The 22,274-nt window shown below is 46.6% G+C and overlaps 1 protein-coding gene across 1 annotated transcript in view; it reads right to left on the bottom strand.

Moving 5' to 3' along the window:
• The window catches only part of phf21b (PHD finger protein 21B), a 75,666-nt gene extending 56,509 nt beyond the window's left edge, over positions 1-19,157 (bottom strand). The window contains exons 1-2 of the mRNA XM_056587621.1: positions 18,681-19,157; positions 17,854-17,919 (exon numbers count right to left, since the gene is read on the bottom strand). Coding sequence (XP_056443596.1) covers positions 17,854-17,919; positions 18,681-18,734 — 120 coding nt within the window. The 5' untranslated portion in view covers positions 18,735-19,157. The remainder of the gene's footprint in view (positions 1-17,853; positions 17,920-18,680) is intronic.
• Between the last annotated feature and the right edge of the window lie 3,117 nt (positions 19,158-22,274).

The following is a 22,274-nucleotide window of genomic DNA, read 5'->3' as shown; positions in this document are numbered from 1 at the left end:
CACCGAGTCTCAGGATTAGACACGCACAGAGAGGCAGACCTGACAGCTCATCACGGCTTTACGGCAGCTAGGATCCAGGAGGGAGCCCCCCCCCCCTCCTTTCCTGCCTCACTCCCTCCTCCTCCTCCTCCTCCTCCTCCTCTTCCTCTTCCTCCTCCATCCTTCCATGATCACCTCCCTATCTACTAAACATTTGGATGCAGGCAGCGTAGAGATCCACTCGGGTAGCTTTACGATACAACACGCTTTCTCATCGCTGGTACAAGCGTAGAGCCTGGGAATGGTGAAGCGAGTTAAAAAGCGGTTATTGTGACACCGTTCAATTCTGAGTTGATCCATTGTTTCCCAGCTTGTGTCGACCATCCAGGGACCCACAAAAGGTGCTCCGGCGTCTCCCAGAAAGGGTTTGTGACCCTCAGCTTGGGAGTTGACTCATGCAGCAAAATAACAACCTCCGAAATTCCAAATGAATAAATGCCAATATCACTATATTGTTTCGCTTGAAAGGGAAGAGAGAGGGTAAGCAAAACAACTTGTAGGACGAAGCCGTTTGAATAAAAACATGTTCCCTCTTTCTCCTTTTCCCCGTCCTTTGGTGATGTCATCGTCAGAAAGACAAAGAGGTGTTGCGGGAGAAGGTGGGTTATATCCGAGGCGCTATTCTCCATGGCAACTTGTACAAAGTGAGACTCCTGTGCATGCAGAGTTACTTTTAGAACCTCCCTGCTAACCTGCATCCCCCGTCGGACTGAACTCTTCCCCGGGCTCTGGTCTTCACCTCGTCACAGGTGACCCGAAACATGATGGGGTGCAACGGAGGAGAGAGAGAGGTGTCCTCCGGGGTGTGAAGCTCACTCCCAGCACACCTTCGGAACGCTTTTACTGCCGGTCTGAACGGCTGCAGGCTGTGAGCAGTTACCACTGCTGAGTTGTGATGCTAGCACTTTAGGTCAAAAGATAAGAACGTTCGTAAAAAGTTCTGCGTTGTCCTGACCAATAGGAGGCTGATTAGGAACTTAGAATAACTAGCAGTGTCATAGTCTGACTTTGTGTTTGTTATATCCTTCTCTCCCACCTGTCAACCGGATGTCTTTAAACTATTCACCTCGCTTCACAGATCCTGCCACTCATTTACAGTCACATTCAGGGCATTTAGCAGACGCTTTTATCTAAAGCGACTTACAATAAGTACATTTGTCAGAAGAAGGAGAAACTAAAATATATCGCTGTCAGTACAGTAAGGATGTTTGAACCAATCGCTAGGTTAACCCATTCCCCGTACACAACAAAGACAGCTAGGATAAGATGCTACACGACAAAGTTCTATTTTTAGTATTGCGATCACTTCCTTTATCTCACCCTAGCGTCCTTGTCATTCTTCCCACCGGCACCTTGTTCACAGATCAGCCTCTCATCGTATACACAAGTTCATGTCCTCTGTTCCCTTGTGGGGACGTTATAAACAGAAAACTGTTAACTTGTTTCTTCACCCTTCTATGGTCGTGTTTGTATTGTTAACCTATAGTTGTGAACGTACATGAAAATGTGAAAATGTACATGAAAATGTACCGATATATAGTTTAAGTTCAAAAATATAGGTGTGACATAACAGCAGGCGACATTTCTCAACACCCGTTTCTAACAGTTATAACAGAAAATGGTGAGGTTGTTTCTTCACCCTTGTATGTGTTGTGTTTGCATTGTTAACCTATATTCTTGAACTGACGTTATATATCTGTATATTTACATGTCTGGTGTGAAATTACAGCAGGCATTTACACTTCAATTACAGCTAATAGCCATTTTCAAACATTTATTATCTTCTCTATTCTTTTCCATTTCAAAGCGCCTTACAATATGTGAAACTGCATTTAGCGGTGTAGTGTTTACCGAGATCACCATCAGCACAGCTTTCAATAGGAGACAATGAAGTATGGATTTAGAAAAGTGAGCAACCGACTCAGAATTAGGTTAAGAGCGGGAGGCCGCATTTCTGAATGTGGCTTATGCTGATTTGTTATGTTAAGAGTGAGAATAGGCCAGGGTGTGTAAGCCACACATGACATTTCTCCGCCGTGCCTTGCTGGAAGGTATAGGTCACTTGACATCGTACGTGTTGGCTTAAAACGCACGCCTGGCTGTGTCCGTGTTCAGAGTCATGGTGAGTAATCTTTGATTTCAACCTCGGAGATGAAAACCCTGACGGCAACACAGGGGGAGAACTGCCTGAATTAAAAAATGCTTTTCTCTCCTGTGCTGCTATTGTGGTGGTTGGCCTTCATCTTGGCCTTCATCTTGAGGCCTTCTCCAGGAATCTACTTTCTGGGTCCAATCCCACCTGATCTATTTTTCATAAGGGGTCTTTGAAGTTAACCTCGTTCAAAACATGGAGCTCCACTTCCTTATATGGGCGGGCCTCTACATTGACGACTCACACACACTCAGTAATGCATCAGGATCATTAAATTAACCCAGCAGTGGTTGGGCTGGGGAAGAGAAAGAGGAGACATGCGTTGTTGAGGGGCTTACAATCATACAACTAAAAGGGTTCTGAGCTTCAAGAACATCAAAGCAACCAAAATATTTGCATCCCGACACCTTCTGAGAGTACTACCTCAGGGTTTATCGGTTAGCTGTTTTAGTTTGGCCCGCTACGGTGCTCGAACACACACACACACACACACACACACACACACACACACAAACACACATGTTAAGTAGCGCAGCCCGGAGAGAGTAGGGGTGGAGGTTTTGGGTGGTGATGGCGGTGGTGCGCTGCATTCCCTATATTTATTACTGTTGACAAGACGCCAAGAAACATAAAAAGCGAGCGGAGGGCTGTGAAGGGTTGTGGGTCGCCGGGGTTGTGTGTGTGTGTCTCCCGCCCGCCCCCCCCCCCCCCGAGCTGTTGTGCAGGGGGAGAACATACTCCTCCCCTCAGCTCAAGGTGAGCCATCGTTTATTTCGGGCCTTTCAGGACAGGCCTGAGGACGAGACACCTGAGGCACGTGTGTTTCGTAAATGCCTCTAAAACTGCACTTCCTGCCTTTTTGTCTCATCCGTCCCGTAATAAAACGCGGCTTTGTTTTGGGTCGGCGGTTCTATTCTCCGCGTCTCTCCGGGGGCCAAACAATGGGGCTATCAACCCGACGTCCCGGAACCTATTCTTTGTTCTGTCGCCCTCTCTTCTTCTCTGGGTGAGTGATTGTATTGTGCTGTCATTTTGAGTCATCCCCCTCCCCTCCCCCTCTCCCCCTCTCCCCCCCTCCCCCAAACAGCCCCCCAGGCCAGAGGAAGAAGCGTTTTGAGGAACAACAACGATGGCCGCCACTGAGGGAGGGGCTCTCACTCCTCTTCCACGTACAGCGGGGGGGCGAGAGGGAGGCAGACAAAAACATTCCGTTCCTCACCCCCCCCACCTCCCCCCATCCCCGTCACTTGAGGGCAGACACAAACACACGCTTGTACACACACAAACACACACATGCACGTACACACACACACACACACACACACAAAACCCACCTGCCTCATATCAGATATCCAGGTTAGAAAAGTTGATACTAACTTTTTAAACATTTTTAATAAAAATGGGGTCTCCCTTTGAGGGATACAAGGGGAGGGCGGGTGAGTGGGGGGAGGGCGGGTGAGTGGGGGGAGGGCGGGTGAGTGGGGGGAGAGCGATCAATACATGTACAGGTGGGGGAGGAGGGGGGAGGAAAATGAATGTTAAGACCTGTGGCCATTCTCTAATCCCCTCTGTGGGACAAATCATAGGTTCTGATCCTGTTACCCTGCTCACCACATCCTCTCCAGCCTCCACACACACACACACACGGTCATCACACACAGACAATCACACAAACACACACACACCTTCCCCCACCGTCTCAATGTTCCCAGGTCTCAATGTTTCACAGCATCAGCTCCTTTAGAGAGAGAGAGAGAGAGACAGAGACAGAGACAGAGACAGAGAGAGAGAGAGAGAGAGAGAGAGACAGAGACAGAGACAGAGACAGAGACAGAGACAGAGACAGAGACAGAGAGAGAGAGAGAGAGAGAGAGAGAGAGAGAGAGAGAGAGAGAGAGACAGAGACAGAGACAGAGACAGAGAGAGAGAGAGAGAGAGAGAGAGAGAGACAGAGAGAGAGAGGAGGCCTTCTCAGATCCCTTCCTGTCGGCGGTGAGCGAGTGTTGCGGCGACGGTGTTAATCGCAGAGGAAGAAAATAAAGAACAGCCCGCCTCGACCTTGCAACAGGGCCTGCAGCTCCGGCCGCTTCAAACAGGGAGTGGAGCCGCAGACACAGACCCAAACATGGGCGACCTTGATGCCCGCGACGACATCCTTCTTAGCGCGGAGGTGCGCGCTAAGGATGAGACCAAGGATGAGAGGATTTAATGTCAACACCGTGATGATGTGTGTCTTTTAAGGACCTGTTGTGTTATGCTGTTTGAAGCAGGACTCTTTTTAAGAGGAATCGACCGGGGCTGGCCTGGGTATGGACTGAGTCTGGACTAAGGCTAGTCTGGACTGGGTCTGGTCTGGATCCGGTCCGGACTCGACTGGTCCGGACTCTGTCTGGCCTTGGACTGGTCTAGACTGGACTGAACTGGATCTGGACCGGGTCTGGTCCGGACTCTGTCTGGCCTTGGACTGGTCTAGACTGGACTGAACTGGATTTGGACTGGACTGGGTCTGGACTAGGTCTGGTCTGGTTTCGACTGGGTCTGGGTTTGGACTGAGTCTGTTCTGGACTGAGTCTGGTCTGGGCTAGGTCTTGTCTGGGGTCTGTCCTGGGTCTGTCCAGACCACCCCCTGCAGGGAGGCCTTTACTTGCCCCCCCCCCCCCCCCTTCAGAGGGCCATGGGGGAAGACAAAGAGAACCAGGCCTCCTTTATCCCTGCGGCCATTGATTTAGTGAATGGCTGACTACGGGTAATGATGATGTGGGCTCTTGTATTGTTGTGTGTGTTTTGACTGCCTGCTGGGTTACTCGTCTTGTCTTGTTGTGTGCTGTGCCGAGTGTGTGCTACTTCTGGTCTCAATAAAGATTTTTTTGCCTTGAACTTTCGGTTGGGGAAAGAAAGAAAGTGTAAGCATGTGTTGTCTGGTGAAGAGGTAGAACTGGGAAGGTGACTGTGGAGGTCCGGTGTGTCTTCAAGGAAGGTTAAACGAGATGTGTGTTCTATTTATAACTCAGCTCTATAGAATAATAGAGTTTATTTATAATGCTGCTCCATACATTCAGTATAGTGTTTAAAGTGTTTCACTATATGTGTTTTTACTGTGTGTGTCCACCATCACTTAAACTGAACAGCAGTAGTAACACACACACACACACACGCGCACGCACACACAATGTGGTCAAAAGACTCCTTTAGCAGGAGATGTTAAACTAGGGTTCACATACAGTTCACACATACCACCGATGACCAGCTACCTACCAACAGGAGGACCACTCTCTGGGATTCCTTCCAGAACTTCCCATGAGACACGTCGGCCCACACTGGAGAAAATGGTGAGGATCCAGCGGCCAAACATTCATAATGTGACCCCAATACCAAGAACATAAGGGGGTATAGGTAGGATGACGACAGAGGGAAATGATTTGATGGCTGGTGTAGCCGTGTGTGTGAGTGTGAGTGTGAGTGTGAGTGTGTGTGTGTATGTGTGTGTGTTTTTGCGCTGACTGGGTACAGTGACCGGTATGAAGCCAGTAAGCTGCTGACACCCCCACCCGCAACCCCACCCCTCCTCTCTCACCCCCACACACACACACACACACACACACACACACACACACACACACACACACACACACACACACACACACACACACACACACACACACACACACACACACACACACACACACACACACACACACACACACACACACACACACACACACACCACCGTTCAGCGGTTATCAACACACAGGCTGTCTGGCAAAGCTTATCAAGGAGAAGTCAATATGGTGAGAGCTCTTTAATGCTTTGCCCTTTACAGGGGAAAATGAAAAAATAAAAATGATTTCAGCCCCTGACTAAATGTTTATCTCCTTTTCCTTCATAAAAAAAAAAAATGCTTTTTTTTCCTTTTAAATGACAATTCTCTGAGTGGCTTGTCACAGTAAAAGCACACACTTGTGTTTGGCTGTCGATTATGTGTTTGGAGCACTGCGATGCAGTAATACGAAGATAAGTACAAACCGGTACGGTGAGATCATGTGTGGAAGCGGTCAAAAATAGAACAAAAGATTCTGTTTCCCAGTGTTTGTTTTGAAGCCAAAAATACGCTGTGTGCAGGCGGCCATCTTGAAACTGAAAAACCCAAAGAGCAACAAGATTAACTCTAAGCCGAAATCTACCAAACAATCCGGGGAGATTATACGTAGGAGCGGAAGTGAAGGATCTGCCACAGATCAAAGTAATTCGTGGAAACTCTGTGGAAAGTTTTTTTTGAAGCAAAAGAAAAATCACTTTGTGTCAGCTCAGCTGTTCAAAATCCAAACAGTCACGGTTGGACTTCAAAACTACCTGAGGCTGGTTGAAATCGGCTTCAGGCAGCAATTAACAAAGCATCTAGAAGATTCTTCCTCGTGCATGGCCTTCAAAGTTTAGCTGTGATGGTTGCCATCCACACACACGCGCACACACGCACACGCACACACGCACACACGCACACAGGTTACTGAGTGTGTTGCTATGATACCGGCAGGAGAGGCAGTCTTGGTGGAAGTTCATTAAACAGTGGAGCCTTTTTAATAAGAGCTAGCCCATCAAGATAGCTTTTACACCGCGTCTTTGTTGCCCATTTCTCACAATGACGCCCGGGGATATCTGACCACACAGACATGTCCCACCTCATCAGGCCTGACACCAGAAACATACTTCCTGCAGTGCACAAAACACACACACACACACACACACACACACACACACACACACACACACACAGGTGCACACAAACACACACACACAACAACAACACAACCACACAACACATGCGCACACACAGTTGCGCGTGCACACACAACACAAAAAACGCACACACAGAGTTGCGTGGCCACACACAACACGCATGGAAGTTCGTATGCATGTGTACTGTATTTATAATGTAATACTATATGATATGATATATATAATATAATCATACAGTATGTGGTTTGCTTTTTATTACATTTGTTTGGGTTGTGTGTCTGTGATCACCTCAACTGAACAGCAGTACTGACACACGCACACGCACAAACACGCACTTAGCGAGAATGTCTTTCTCTCTTGTGTGTGTATACAACACAGCTTTTAATAGTTGATGACACACAGCAAAGATTGAATACAGTTGTCTTTACATAAGGATTACAGTTTAAGAAACTGCATACTATCACACCTTGGAATCGGTCTTGTAGGATAGCTTGGAGCCATCTTGGCACGGTAAGCCCAGCGAGAATCTGGAGCTATACGGCCTGAGTAAACACAAGCGCCTACACCTCAGCAAGCCTGCAATGGGCGGCCGTTAATGAGACACGTGTGAACTTTCTAAATATCAGATTTACCAATATAATTGACTGCCACCTCCACCTTCTTATGCAAACACAGACACCCCCGGCACGATATTATAAAAAAAAACAATATCGCATCAGGATGACCTCTGAGGCGCGGGCTGGGGAATGAGGAATACATCACTGCTGCTTGGAAGGACGAAAAAACACCTAAAACACCAATTTGCTCGGTCTAACGACGAAATGAAACAAAATAAACCCTGCTCCCTTTGAACACAAACAAACGACGACGCCGGGGGAGAGGAAAAAACATAATTCTTCACATCACAAAAAGAGAGGGGCAATTTTGGAATCGTGATTATGTAATCAGAGCTAGCCCTATTGAATAGACAGACCCCCACCTGCCCTCCACGTGACCCAACACCTCCACCCCTCCCCACCCACAGACACCAAGGGGGGCCGGGATGACCAGACCAGACAGTCACCCGGAAGCGTCCGTCTGTGTTTCGATTCGTCCGTCTTAAAGACCTGACGCCTGCATCCCTTCCCTCCAATTGCACAGCGGGTGGGATTCGACGTGACGTAGCATCAAACCTCCACACCCACCCCCCTTGGCTCCACGGTTGAAGTGAGACGTTTTGTGTAGCATTTGATTCCTTTTTCCAAAAGGTCAGTCAGCAGGCCCTCTTTCTCCTCGTCGCCTTAATGTGAACACGGCGGAGCGTGCCGAGTTCACTCCGCTCTCTCCGCCTCCATGGATCTACAACGATCATTAATAATCAGAACTATTACGGTAGGATTGGAACCGCCGAGACATGTAAATACCGACCTTTGGAAGTATTTTGCTAATTTGGAGCCGTGTCAGGGAGGGAGGGGGGGGGGGCAACTACCATCATAATTAAAAGGAAAAAAGTTTCCTTGAAATATGGAGGTAATTGCCATTTGATCCTAATTAGTAATCAACTAGAACTTCTGAATGTGTTTCAATCAGTCAGTGAGTCACCATCCTGGTCTTATAGTCACATGACCCCCTTCTTAACATCACATGACCCAGGTAAACGGTGACATTTTTCTCGAGTACTGTTCAGGAACAGCTCAGTCATAGCAGTCGGCAATCAGCTCAGGAGGTAGAACGGGTATACTGGTAACCCGAAGGTTGCCAGTTTGATCCCCGGACGAGGTGTCGAGCTGTCCCTGAGAAACACGCAACCTAACCCAGACTGCTCTCTGATGAGCTGGCTGTCGCCTTGCGTGGCTGTCGCCTTGCGTGGCTGACACCGCCGTCGCTGTGTGAATATGTGCATGAATGGTCGAGTGGTAGGCCATAATTGTAAAGCTCTTTGAGTGGCCACCTCTTAGAAAAGAGCTGAATAAATGCAGTCCATTTACCACAACACTCATAAGGCCTAAAAAAAAATATCCCGCCGTCAACCATCACTTTGTGCTCTCGGTGCTCCTCGTTCCTGCCGTGTCTGTGTAATTTAAATATAGTGTATTTTTCATACGACGCTAAATCAGCCGAGGCACCTGCTCCAAACTCCCCTCGCTTCCCGCCGCTCGACGGGGGAGCAGAGAGACTAAAGGGAATGCCAATGTGTTGGTGTGCTCGGAAACACAACAATGGCTGCATTGTTTGCCTGCAGTCAGAGGAATAACTGGAAGCTGTTTGGGGGGTTTTGAAGAGGAGTGTAGTTGAAGTACGACGGGCAGACGGGCGTACAAAGAACCCGTTGAATAAACTCAGCCTTCGCGCTTTTTTTTAAATCGCTCTCGTGGTCGTCGACGTACGACCGATTATTACGACGATTCTGCTGGGTCAGAACTCGTCAAACAACGAGTTTTACACTTATCGCATTCACTAACTTTGTTTCCTTTATTCTGTTTACCGTGCGGAAAAAGACAACCCTGAACAACTTGAGTTCCTCAGGCCGCACCCAACCAGTCTGAGGGCCCACACCGCATCACATCTTTAAAGGACTGTTTAAACATGCCGACAGAAGAGCTACGAGAGTACTTCCGGTCTGATGCCCCCTGTGGATGTTTTCGTGGGAACTAGGGGGCTGCGAGGGGGGGGGGGGTGGGGGGAGAAGCTAGCACTGGTAGCTTGCTAGCTAGCATGTGTAGCCGCATTGCTAGCGCTGCTTATCAGAGTATCTAAAGCATTGTTTATAGCGCCGTAGCTCCCGGTGCCTGTGCCAGCAGACACACGCGGAAAAAAGGATAATTTATGCTCTCGTCTTTGTTTATCTAACGTGCAGCGTAAAATTTGTGCCCCCCGAGAGAGCTTAGTGAGTTATAATTTTACTAGACTGTTATTTTACTTTATACTTTTTTTTATTTCGCTAGAAAGAAAAAAGTGGCAGGAACGCCCCAGGGAAAAACCAGAGTAGTGTGCGTATGCATGCATCAGTATGTGTGAGCGTATGTGTGTCTGCATGTGTATGGGTGTGTGATTGTGTGTGCATGCCGGTGTGTGTGTGTGTGTGCAAGTGTGCTTGTAAGTGTATGTCTATGTGTGCGCACGTACGTGCGTGCGTGCGTGCGTGCAGCGAGACAGGGAGGGGGAGGGGGGATGGGAGGGATGGATGGATGGATGTTGGCAAGTGCATGGCAGTCAACATGGGTTAATTCATTGTAGCCTTAACATTTTCTCCCTGCCTGCCAGCACGGCTTCGTCAGCAGTTTCCCACCAAGTCACTGGAAATGACTGTTTGCCATACATTTATGATTTTTTTAAATGATGGCTCATGAATTCACGGACAAATGGGAACAGCCCCGAGCCATCTCAGCAAAGAGGCCGGGCGGGGCTGGCAACCGCGGCAACCGTGGCAACCGCGGCAACCGCGGCGGAAAGTACGGATTCGTACCCTTTACTTTCTAAATGATATTAAAAAAAGATGTGCTTGATTCTACCTTATGAATCCCAGACGGACGATAAGGGATATACTATGGATGTATATCACCCAAACCGTCAAGTATTGAATAGTAAAAGTAACGAATAAAAGTAGTAAGTCATAAAAACGAGTCATAAAAAATGTATGCGATGCGGCACTGAGTTGTATCAAAGTGTAGTTAAAGCAATTGGTTTATATCTTTAACATTCAACAGCTGCTTGACAGTTATCGGTCGTGTGTTAAGAGTTATTCGTGCCAGTAAATCCCGTTCATAAAATAGTTGGAAAAGGGGTCATAATGTCTTCTGTGGCTGAACAACAGGTCAAGTCTGTGCTCTTCTTCTTCTTTGAATCATAAGTGAAACAAGCAATGAAACAGTCACGGGCTGAACACAAGCCTGACTCACATCCCCACCATCCTGCTGTTATCTCGAGGATTTCCCCTTGTACTTTTCCATCCCTCTTCCCTGAGCGTTTGTCCCTCAGACCGGGCCGACGGGGGGGCGGTAAAGACGGACGCCTCCCTCTTTCCTTCTCCTCTCCTCCTCACAATCGGGAGTGCAAACGTCCTCTTTAACAACCGTCTATATATCTCCAACCCCTGCACACACCTCTCTGCCCCCCCCCCCCCCCCCCGATCCCTCTCGCTGCGGATACAGCGAGGTCGACGCTGAATACCTCTACATTATTAAGCGCTCGCCCGGGTGTAGTTCACCCGAGTGATTTAAAGGAGAAAGGAAGGGAACTTTTTGGCTAGCGTTCCAACTTCCCACAGCAGGATAGAGCAGGCAGACGGACTGACAGGCCGAAACAGGGCGGTCTCTAGCACGGTGGATCCGTACGGCAGCCTCCCTCTCCGAGGACGGGGCTGTGGCTTGGGCCCCCTCCTTGAAAAGAGCTGTTAATTAAGGCCGGTGCAGAGCTGCTCCTGCAACTCCAGGCCATTAAAGACAACCTGCAAACAACCAGGGTTTACGGCCGAGAGAGAGAGAGAGAGAGAGAGAGAGAGAGAGAGAGAGAGAGAGAGAGAGAGAGAGAGAGAGAGAGAGAGAGAGAGAGAGAGAGAGAGAGAGAGAGAGAGAGAGAGAGAGAGAGAGAGAGAGAGAGAGAGAGAGAGAGAGAGAGAGAGAGAGAGAGAGAGAGAGAGAGAGACTAAAGGCGGGACCAGATTTACTGTCCTTTGAGACAAGCGTTGGCTCCGCGGCCGTGGCCTCCAAATAACCCCCCTCCCCCCCAGAAACACACACACACACACACACACTTTTTATTCAGCACACCTGGATCAACGCGATAGCCGCCACCCTTCCTCATTTAACAGACACAACGCCTGCATACGTAAACACACAGACACACACACGCACGCACGCACACACCGACCCAAACCCATCCCGCCCTCATTATTTACTCCTCGTCTCAAAAACTTCTCTCTATTATTCATAGTGGAGGAGAGATGGAGCCGGTGAGCAGGAACTGCCAAAGCAGACGGGCCCGTTGCCTCGCAGGATCCCTGCTGCTTCCAGCAGCAGCGGCGGCAGGCTCTCCGCACACAGACACTAGGAGGACCGCACCGTGGTTCAGCGTTCGCGGACACACGCCAAACACTACAGCCAGGCAGGGCTCCGTCGCTCGGGCCTCGGTGTGAGCGATGGAGCGAACTCACGGGCAAACACGGATGTGATGGGGATTTGCGATGGGGATGGGGGGGGGGGGGGGGGGCGTTTAGGCTTTGGCAGCCGCCGCCGCCGCCGCCGCCGGGAAAGCTGTCAGGAGTCCACCCCTCTACCGGTGTATTCGCTCTGGTGACACCACGTGAGCTATGGAGAAACCATCGGTCGCTCATGACATTAAATCTGTGAAAAATGCTGTTTCGAGTTTTGATCGATTCATGCAAAGTGTCCGGTCGCGATACGCCAGGGGTTATTGAAGCGGTCGTACACCCCTGGTTGCAATCGTCTGCGTAAAACTAACCAGGACCTAGTCCGTCACTAAATCCATACACACACACACACACACTTCCACTTGGCGGTTTTAATCAGACCGGCAGGAGCCTGTAATGAGCCATACTGGGATTAGCTGGGAGTCGAGGTCCGCCCTGCCTGGGAACTAGACCCCCGGCAACCCCCACCCACACCCCCACCCCCACCCTCCTCCTCCCCTCGACACAGGTGAGCCAGGTGGAGTGGCGTCGCAAGGTGCGGAGGGACCTAAAAAGTTCTCGTGGGGACGGGGGGGTGGGGGGAGGGGCCAGGGGGACAGACTCGATTCCAACTGGCGAAACTCCAGCCATTAGCTTTTTGCCCAACCGACAAAACCAACCTCTGTTCAAACCCTGAGACTGATCGTATATATTTATAGTTTTAATGAAACTATTAATAAATTGGGATGCAACTATTCCTTATGATGTTGTCCCCTGGGGAACTTTTAAAACACTATTCTGGGTTTGGAGTACTTCACTGCAATTTTCACACCCCCTTTTAATCATTGAAAGCAGTTACTGTGCTTCGTAAGGCAGGCAGAGTGCCACTGAGGCATATATTGTATTCACCTATGCAGGCACATCTTAAACGAGGGGAAAAAATGGCAAGACGGCAGAATCACTCCCTGTGCAGTTCTTCAACAAGTATAATAGGGCCAACATCTACCTCCTTTCTCCATATATATATATATATATTCATATAAACAGTAGATGTATCTCTGCTGTGCGAAGAGCCAGGGCCGGGCCAACAGCTGCAGGTGGACCAGGACTCCAGGCACCAGGGGGTCTCAGATCTTATTAGCCAGCACACCGGCTCGTAGCCCCGGCCAGAGCCACACACACACACAGAGCCAGCCCAGAACTATTCCAGCGTATGCAGGCCCAACACCCCAGTCCTGCGTCGGAGGGGGATGGATTGAATTGTAACGCGGCGTGCGCGATGCCCTCACCTTGAGGGCCTAATCTTGTTCCACAATGCAATCTTAAGTCATGTGAACTAGCTCTCTCTCTTGCCTTAAAGTGAGGAACATGCCACTCCGCCTGAGAAGGGCAACACCCACCACTGCATGGTAACTACTATGCTATGCTATGCTATGCTACCTAGTTAAGGATAATACAGTTAACTACACTATATTATGCTATGCTACGCTACCTAGTTAAGGATAATACAGTTTACCACACTATATTATGCTATGCTACGCTACCTAGTTAAGAATAATACCGTTTACCACACTATATTATGCTATGCTACACTACCTAGTTAAGGATAATACAGTTAACCACACTATAATATGCTATGCTACGCTGCCTAGCTATGGATGATACAATTCCCTACACTATACTATGCTATGCTATGCTATCTAGTTAAGGATGATACACTTCACTTCACTATACTTTATTATACTATAGTTTACTATACAGTAAACAAGATAGTTAAGGATAACTAAATCAGTAAATGTGAAAAGTTGTTTGCATTACGTTTTATTATCAATATTTTGTATGGGAGGGGGGGGGGGTTATCTTATAATGTGGCAGTTTGTTTTGATACAACTTTGTTATGACCTGTTCTGTAATCATAATTCATAGCCAAGAGCCCTCTTCCTGTACACCCTTTAGCCGTCTTATTATTAAAACACTTAGAACCGAACCATCAATAAACATATAGGTGCTGCCGCAATAACCGTTCATCAATGACCTCTCACGGCCTAAAGAGTTGTGGACACTATCCTCAGATCCAATAGCAGGAGCTCACGCAGGTACATCGCACCAATCAGGAGGGTGCTTTAGTTTCGGGGGGGCGGGCATCCCTGTTCGGTAAACAAATCCAGTGGCAAATACATCCTGACAGGGTGGTGATTCGCTACAGAGCCTTGCAACGCCACGCTACTGTGCTCACACACAGTGGGCCATTCCATTTATCTTGATTTACTTGCTAGCCAGTTAAGAGTATCCCACAGAACACAATCATGCATGCTGTGTGCTTGGCTCAAGCCCAATGTAAGCTAATGTTCCCCTCGTTCAGTTAAAATAATATTTATACGTATATTCTCAGAGCGGTTTAACGCTAGGGAATCAGAGAGCGTCAGGTACATATCGATATTGCGATTTGAAGGGCCACAATAACTGTTAGTACTTGCATGGAGCTTAATATACAAGACAGCACAAGGTGGGTAGTACAAGCAGGTTATGACACAAGTAAACCTGGCTTTCATACACAACAATGACATGACTTCTGCTGATTTTTAATTGCATAATTAAATGTTCTATCTTGATTGAGCCTCACGACGAAGCCGTAACACATTAACATCTCAAGCTCTACAACTAGGACTCATACAATGATAATACACTCATGCCTTCGCTGTATTAATTCTAGTATCATCCAATGGGCCATAGCTTTAAACACAGCAGAACACAAAGACACCATTCAATAAGTCACACAGAATGCCCACTGTTCACCCTGGGAAGCAGGAAGAAAGAAAAATACTTTTCCCATCCAAGTACTAGAGACACTAAATCCTGAAGAAGCTGCGTTTGTAAAACACCTTTGTTTGTCTCTCTGTGTGTGTGTGTGTGTGTGTGTGTGTGTGTGTGTGTGTGTGTGTGTGTGTCAAATATTCTCCTGATTAACATTGTACTCGGATGCCAACACAACGTAAACAAGCGCACTAGCGTAACAAGCAGGATTGATCTGTGTAGGTAGGGTAGTCCTCTGCAAGATGGTGTAACGGGAACATCATAATGGTGTAATTATTTTTATTAGAAACGTCAGAGTAAAGAACAACAATAAAGTACGTTGAGGCCTGGGGCTTTTGCGAGGTGAGAAACCCGGTTTCCATGACGCAACGCAGAGCAAGTGAAGCACACGGAAGAAAACTAAATCAATGGGTTTCTTATTAAAAAATAAATGTATAAAACGTCAACATCAGATCATCTATATATCGGATATATTCTAGTACTTTGACGTCTATAAAGTGGGTTTCTCGCTTCGTTTTGACGAAATAATGAAAATACAACTTCTTAAACACAAAAGTAGAGAATTAAGTTTGACCCAAAAAAAAAATCAAATACCCCAAAGGGTTTAATGAGGAAAATCCTAAGCGATGGAGACACAGCCAGACAGAGCCACTGTGACTCGTGACTCATTTGTCATTTTGGATTCACAAGCACAACCATTAGCTCCGGTGAGCAGGCTAGCCTACAGCTGTATGTTGAGGCCTGGAGCACACCAATGTAGTTTCTCTCAGTGATTCCAACCAAATGTATCATTCACCACCCATCGTATATGTTGTTTTTGTTGTTGTTGTTGTTATGTTGTTTTTTAATCTTTTCTGGCCTTCATATTATGGAAGTTGTGATCTTTTGTAACCATGGATAAGAAAGGTAGTTAAGGTGTTTAAATCGCCAATACAGCTATAACACAATTGGGAAAATAAACTAGAAGTCCTTGTTCCACAGATGGTAATATTATTTTCTTTTTTGGGCTATTTCTTTCTTGTTTTCCTTTATTTAGAATTATTTTATGTTGCAAACGATAGCTTACAAAACATTGACTTAACTGACATTGATTATATAGGCTTACTTACTTAAACTACTTAGCCCTCTGTTTACATTGTAACTGCTATACATGTAATCCATATACATGACAGCTAATATTTTTTTACCATTTCAGCACATAACAACCCTAACCCAAAAATACTAAGTTCATATTAACACAGGGAAATGTTTATAGAGCCTATATAGCCAAAACGGATAGTTATACAAGGATGTTTAGTTATACAATAATGTTTACCCTATACACATACTTATTTTCTACCATGCATGTGTAAAAGTATCTAAACTGACCTCGAAAGCATTTAGAAAAGGGGTTAAAACGAAAACATGTGTTCTTTATGTACTAGCAATAACCAGTTGGTAGGTGGGCACTGAAGTAGAGGTCATATTTCATACAGAAATAAAAGAGTCTCAGTTAGGCTACATGCAGTGATTAAAAAGCCACTGTGCAGTGCTGACTCGGGCATTCTGTCTTCTCTCTGGCTACCCCTCCCCCTCCACCAAAAACAGCATCAAAGCAATCAAAATGGTAATGTTAGGCATGAATGGGGCCCATCCCCCCCCTGCACGAAACTCTGCAGACTTTTTCTCCATGTTGGGGAAGAAACCACCCCCTTCTCGCCACAAAATGGAAGCTTCCACTACCAAACTGAGGGCGCTTTCCCGAAAAGCAACCACAACAAAACACAAAACATTTTGTACACGGGTGTACAAACGAGCTAGACTCGATAAATACACCGGGATTGGCGTCGAGTGTGTGCGGATCGGCGTCGGGTTTGATCGCGTCTCAAAGCGAGGCGCTGCTGGTCCAAGTCCTGAAAACTGCATTCCACAGGAAATGGAATCGATTAACTCCAGAGAAATGCTTAAAGGTTTCATTTCAGAGAGGAGAGAGTGGCACAAACCACGCCGAAAACACACTAAATCGCTAAAACAACACTAGGATTTCCAATCCAGACTAACTTTCGTTGTCGTTTGGTATCTTTAAATAAAAGATCGGAGAAGTTATAGATATAATAAAGGTGTGTATGTGTGAGAGCAGCGTTGTGACTTTAAGTGCTCCGCGGCAGCTGTCCGTGGTGCTGAACGACAGCAGGACGGCTCCTGCTAAAGTGCTGAACCACCATAGCCTCCAAGACAACAACCACGACAGACTTAAAAACTGCCTTTAATTCGTAAAGGGAAGTTATTAAGTTATTAAAAGGGTTTGCTTTCGCTATGAGAGAGTGGCGAGAGGAGAGAAAAAAAAGTGAAAGCGTAATCGTGGGCGAATCAAACGCAACCTTGACGTCATGTGACCGAAAAAAAAGAAATAATACTACAAGACTCGCCGTAAAGTCACCGAAAACGGACGACAGTGTGGCGACACGACCATACGAAATAAAAAACGTTATCTTCGATCGCCACTGTCGACGACACGACAACCACCAACCGTAAACTTAAACTGTAACTGTGTCTCAAAAGTCCCCCACTACTCGACTTAAGCCTCTCCTTTATTAGCCCGCTCCACTCCAGAAACACGTCGACCTGCTCAAAATGGACGCTACATTTCTAAACCGTTCCTGTTACACAACTTTAGACATGGTAACTGTGTCTCAAAAGTCCCCCCACTACTCGACTTAAGCCTCTCCTTTATTAGCCCGCTCCACTCCAGAAACACGTCGACCTGCTCAAAATGGACGCTACATTTCTCAACGGTTCCTGTTACACAACTTTAGACATGGAGGAACGTGGCTCCTCGCGGCGGCCATCACCCCGGTCCTCCGGGGCAACCACGACGACCATCCGCCGCCACTTTTAGACCAGCTTAACATTGTTTGTGGTGATTTAGTAGCACACGGATAGTCCCCCATCGGGGTGGAAATGTACCAAAGTAATGTGTAAAAGCGTGATGGTGGTGGTGGTGGTGGAGTGCAAGGGGAGGGCTTACTTGTTTCTCGCTTAGGCTTGTTATTCTGGGGTGTCTGTCGTGCAGCTGTTTCTTAAGCTCTCCGTCCTACAGTCGAACAAAACATGGTTCAGGGTGAGTTATAATAATAAAGACATCCCGGAGCGATGTAGGGCGACAGCGATGAAACTTTAAAAATCGTAGGATGGGATTTTCAGCAAAGTCATGATGAGGGCAAAGCCGAGCATCACACGGATGATGATGATGGCGATGGTGTTTTAAAACCAAGCGAGAGATTTATGCTGATAAAGTTTTTCGCACACTCCCCATCCACCGGCTGGTCGTTAGGATGGTTCCCTGAAATACAACATTTACCTGTGGGTCTGGCTTCATCTGTGCAACTAGTTTCTAAACACGAAGAGAGAGGGGGAGTGAGAGAGGGAGAGAGAGGACGAAATGGGGCATTTGCACAAAAAAAAAGTGTCTCAAGTTTAGTACGACAGGGAGGAACAAAGCGGAGAGCAGCCAGCGAGTCAGCCTCTTCCTCCAGCAGCTCATAAATATTCAGGTCGCGTCCTGATCACAGCCACACAGCACCACTGCATTACCACTCCGGATTCTTGTTGCTCAATAAAAAAAGACCCCCCCCAGGTCGTGCCAAAGTAGTCCAAAAAGTACCCCAATCCGACTCGAAAGTCCTCGCTATCCTCGCTATCCCCGATATAAACAGCGAGCATCATACGGTGTCGCACACTTATTGCTTCGGAGTATTCGTTTCGGTCACGTTTCGCGATTTTTCCCCTTCGCCCCTCTCCTCTCGCATCGCTCACAACACCAATAAGGATATAATAACACGACGCTTCGTTTACCTGATGGCATTGGATCTCTACTTTCAGCGCCTCTTGTAGGCCTTGTAGTTCCATGGTCCGACTTCAAAAGCACTTTTCTCCCACTTTCGACGCGATGCGTACGAAGTTTAAGTGAATTAAAGATTTTTTTAAAGCGGCAATAACAATTGAAAGAAGAACTACTCGGGGCTGCAAAAGCAAGTTCTCGCTTCTTTACAGGGTAGGACTCATCACCCACTTTACGCCCGTCGAAAAAAGTGGTCCAAACACAGCGGAAAGAGCCAGGACCTCGGTCAGTTACATCCCAAATACGTCCGAATATCGATACATCCGACCAAATCGTGGCGTGCCGCTTCTTTCGATAATTTCGAGTTGAAAAAGGGGGACTAGATTTTGTCCGAGTCCGCGGCTTGATTTCACTTTGCCTGGAGAAAAGTTGCGCTTCGGCTGTCAATGCTAATTCTAAAGTTCCCGGATGGAGCAGTGAAAGAACAGAACTCTCCCGTCGTCTGTCTCTCTCCCCCCTCACTCACACACTCACATACACACTCATACACACACGCACACACACGCGCACGCGCGTACGCTTGGTCATGCGCACTGGGGACGAGAGAAAACGGCGGCCCATAACATTACATGTAGAACTATTTTAATTTGAGTATTGTTTCTCTCCTGTTATATGCAAATGTTTTAGACTGTGTGACCACATAGGCTCCTAATAAGGACTTTGGTAGTCGTTAGCGGTGAGCGGAGGGTTGAAGTGCTGAACATATGTTCGGTCAATCTATTTATATGACGAAAAAGCTTTTCCTGTTGTTTGATGCTGCCTGCAAAATCAATAAGATAGGGTGTCATGCTAGGGTAACTCGGGCACCCGTTTACGCTAAACGAAACTAGAGAATCTCGTTTCTGCTTTTATTGTTTTTCCAAAACAATGTTATTAACTTTATTTAAAACCATATGAAATAAAACAAGAAGTTGCGCTAAGAGTTAGTCATAATGTCAAATAAAGCCCTGAATACAAAATAAAACATGTTTTTTTAATGTACCTTTTAAAATCGAAATGTTGTCTCAGTCAATTTGTATATAAGCCTCATTCTTGCTTATGATATAAAACATGCAACTTTTTTTTAACCTACTTCTAAATAATAGTTTCAGAAGCATTAGGAAGCACTGGATTACATTTTTAACTCCAGTGTTAGGTGTCACATCATTATTTACCACATTGGGCGAGATGTGACGATTTGTTTCTCTCTCTCTTTCTCTCTCTTTCTCTCCAATCTGACACCCCTCACCCTCCTTTTGCACAAGGACTTGCCTCCCCCCCTCTCTCGCCCTCCTCCCTTGTACCGCCCTCCTTCGAGGCACACAAGTCAAGACGCAATTGGAGAGTTGTGATGTACGGAGAGCGGAGAGGCGCAAGCAGACAGCCAATCAGGAGTTGCGAACGCAGACCGACAAAAGCAAGAGAGACGTTAAACGAATCAGTGCTTCGGAGGGAGGGAGGGAGGGAGGGAGGTAGGGCTGGCCATGGACAATAGTGCACAGAGTTTAGGAGGAAATGGCATGTTCGTGTCTGTGTGTGTGTGTGTGTGTGTGTGTGTGTGTGTGTGTGTGTGTGTGTGTGTGTGTGTGTGTGTGTGTGTGTGTGTGTGTGTGTGTGTGTGTGTGTTCGTGTGCGCGCGCCTGCGTGTGTGTGTATGTTTGTCGGTTGTATACATATACATAGACTTATTTTCCAAACGTAGTGTGAAAAGAGTGTAACCGGCCTACTTAGCGATAAGCCCACGTCAAAAAACAACAACCTCCCGGAAATGAAAAAAGTTGAGATTAGGGGAAAAGATGTCGAAGGGAAGGGGTGTTATGTTGTTTTAAAGGCTGTTATAACTTCCAGCATGATCGCTGAGGAGGCTGAGAAGAACAGAAGGGGTGGGGAGAGATTTAGCACCATGGACAGCGGTGGCGCTGTGGTTTCCTGCAGCTCTGCAGAAGCCCTGCACCTCAGCCCCACTACGGTGGAGAGAATGAAGTTATTTATTCATGTCAGGGCCAGTACACTCGCCCTAAGCTCTACCCCATTGGGCATATTAATGCATCATTCAAATCCTCTGGGATTTAAGTACTATTCCACACACACAAAGCACAGCAGCTGGCTAAATTGGTAATCGGTTAAATCGATTTAACTCGTGTTGCAGCCCGCAAACTTCGATATGGCTGCATTACAAACTAGAAGGAAAGCCTAGTCTTTTTTTCTTAAATCGGGTTTTTCTCTTTTTCTATTATTATTACCACTCAGACCCCCCCCCCCTCCCCCACCCGGCACAGGTCGGAGCCTCTGTTGCTACATCAGCTGCTACTTTTCATTTCACGGCTCAGCGGTGAAACTCTTGAACTCCTCTCGTCGAACAACCAAGGCAGTCGCGTTCAATCCCAGCGTGCGTCGCCGGGTGAACAGGACGAGACGGTTGTTATTGCTGGGATTGTGTTCGGTTAGGCTGTTGTTCCACTAGGTCATTTGAAAGTGATAGGTGGCGTTGGAGAACAGCTTTTTTATTTGTTTTTAAATGAAAAATAAGAAGAATTGAAAACAGCCATGGTCCTGTTTTGTTTTATATTCTGATGTATCAATTTGGGGTGTTTTTGACCACCTCAAAGAAAAGGCTGTTGTCTTAACCTGTATGTAGGTCAAAAGCCCAACTAACACCACAATGCTTTGATTTAGTTGTAGTTAAGTATTTCTTATTACATTCCTTCACTGTAAAATAGGAGGTTTTTCATAGCATTTATATTCTTGGTGAGTTTGGAAGAATTCCTATAGCACTAGATGAACAATTTAAAGAGTATGTGGGCTAATGTTTGAGTCATACAGCAAAGTATCCCTCAGTCTTGAAATATACTTCACGGATAAGGGACAGAATGTTGTCATCTGAATTTACTTATAAACAAACTTACCAAGACTACAGAGATACCTTATATTGAATCCTGACAGTGTTATTAAACAATAATAGTTTATTCGGAAATATGTACGATTATCAATAGTGACAGTATTTTCTAGAACTATCTTAAATTTTAAACCACTTACCGGGTGTAGGAGAATGCAAAGGGTAAGGGATTTTCAACTCACAAACCAAAGGTTGTGGGTTTGATCCCGAATGTGGGTCGCCATCTTGTAGGCCCACTTGAGCAATATTCCCTAAGCTCTAACAGTTCATTAATGACATGTATCTCAATTCAGTGTATATGGCTTTAGCTCAACGCATGAACTTAATAAGAGGATAGTCACTATATTAATAAAACACCTGTTTGCTTTATCTCTCTTTCAGTGAACTCGTAAGAATCTCATCTCATCTCACCTACTTTAGGTCATGAGTTACGCCAGAGCAAAACACCACACATGCTGAAAATGATGACTCCGATTTAAATCACAAATTAAACCAGCAGGCACCGGGCTATTTATGTTCCTGATTTACATAATAGTATGCTCACAGACTTGACAGATAAATGACTCATCAACTTCAATTAAAAAAACGATCCTTTGTTCACGTCAAAGGCAGACGGGGAGGACACGGGAAGAAATCAAACAGATTTGATATCAGTTGGATGCTATTACTGTAG

This window comes from Gadus chalcogrammus, chromosome 4, assembly GCF_026213295.1.
Source record: "Gadus chalcogrammus isolate NIFS_2021 chromosome 4, NIFS_Gcha_1.0, whole genome shotgun sequence".
NCBI classification, from domain to species: domain Eukaryota; kingdom Metazoa; phylum Chordata; class Actinopteri; order Gadiformes; family Gadidae; genus Gadus; species Gadus chalcogrammus.
The sequence above is the reverse complement of the archived record's forward strand: the minus strand, read 5'-3'. Positions and strand labels throughout refer to the sequence as shown.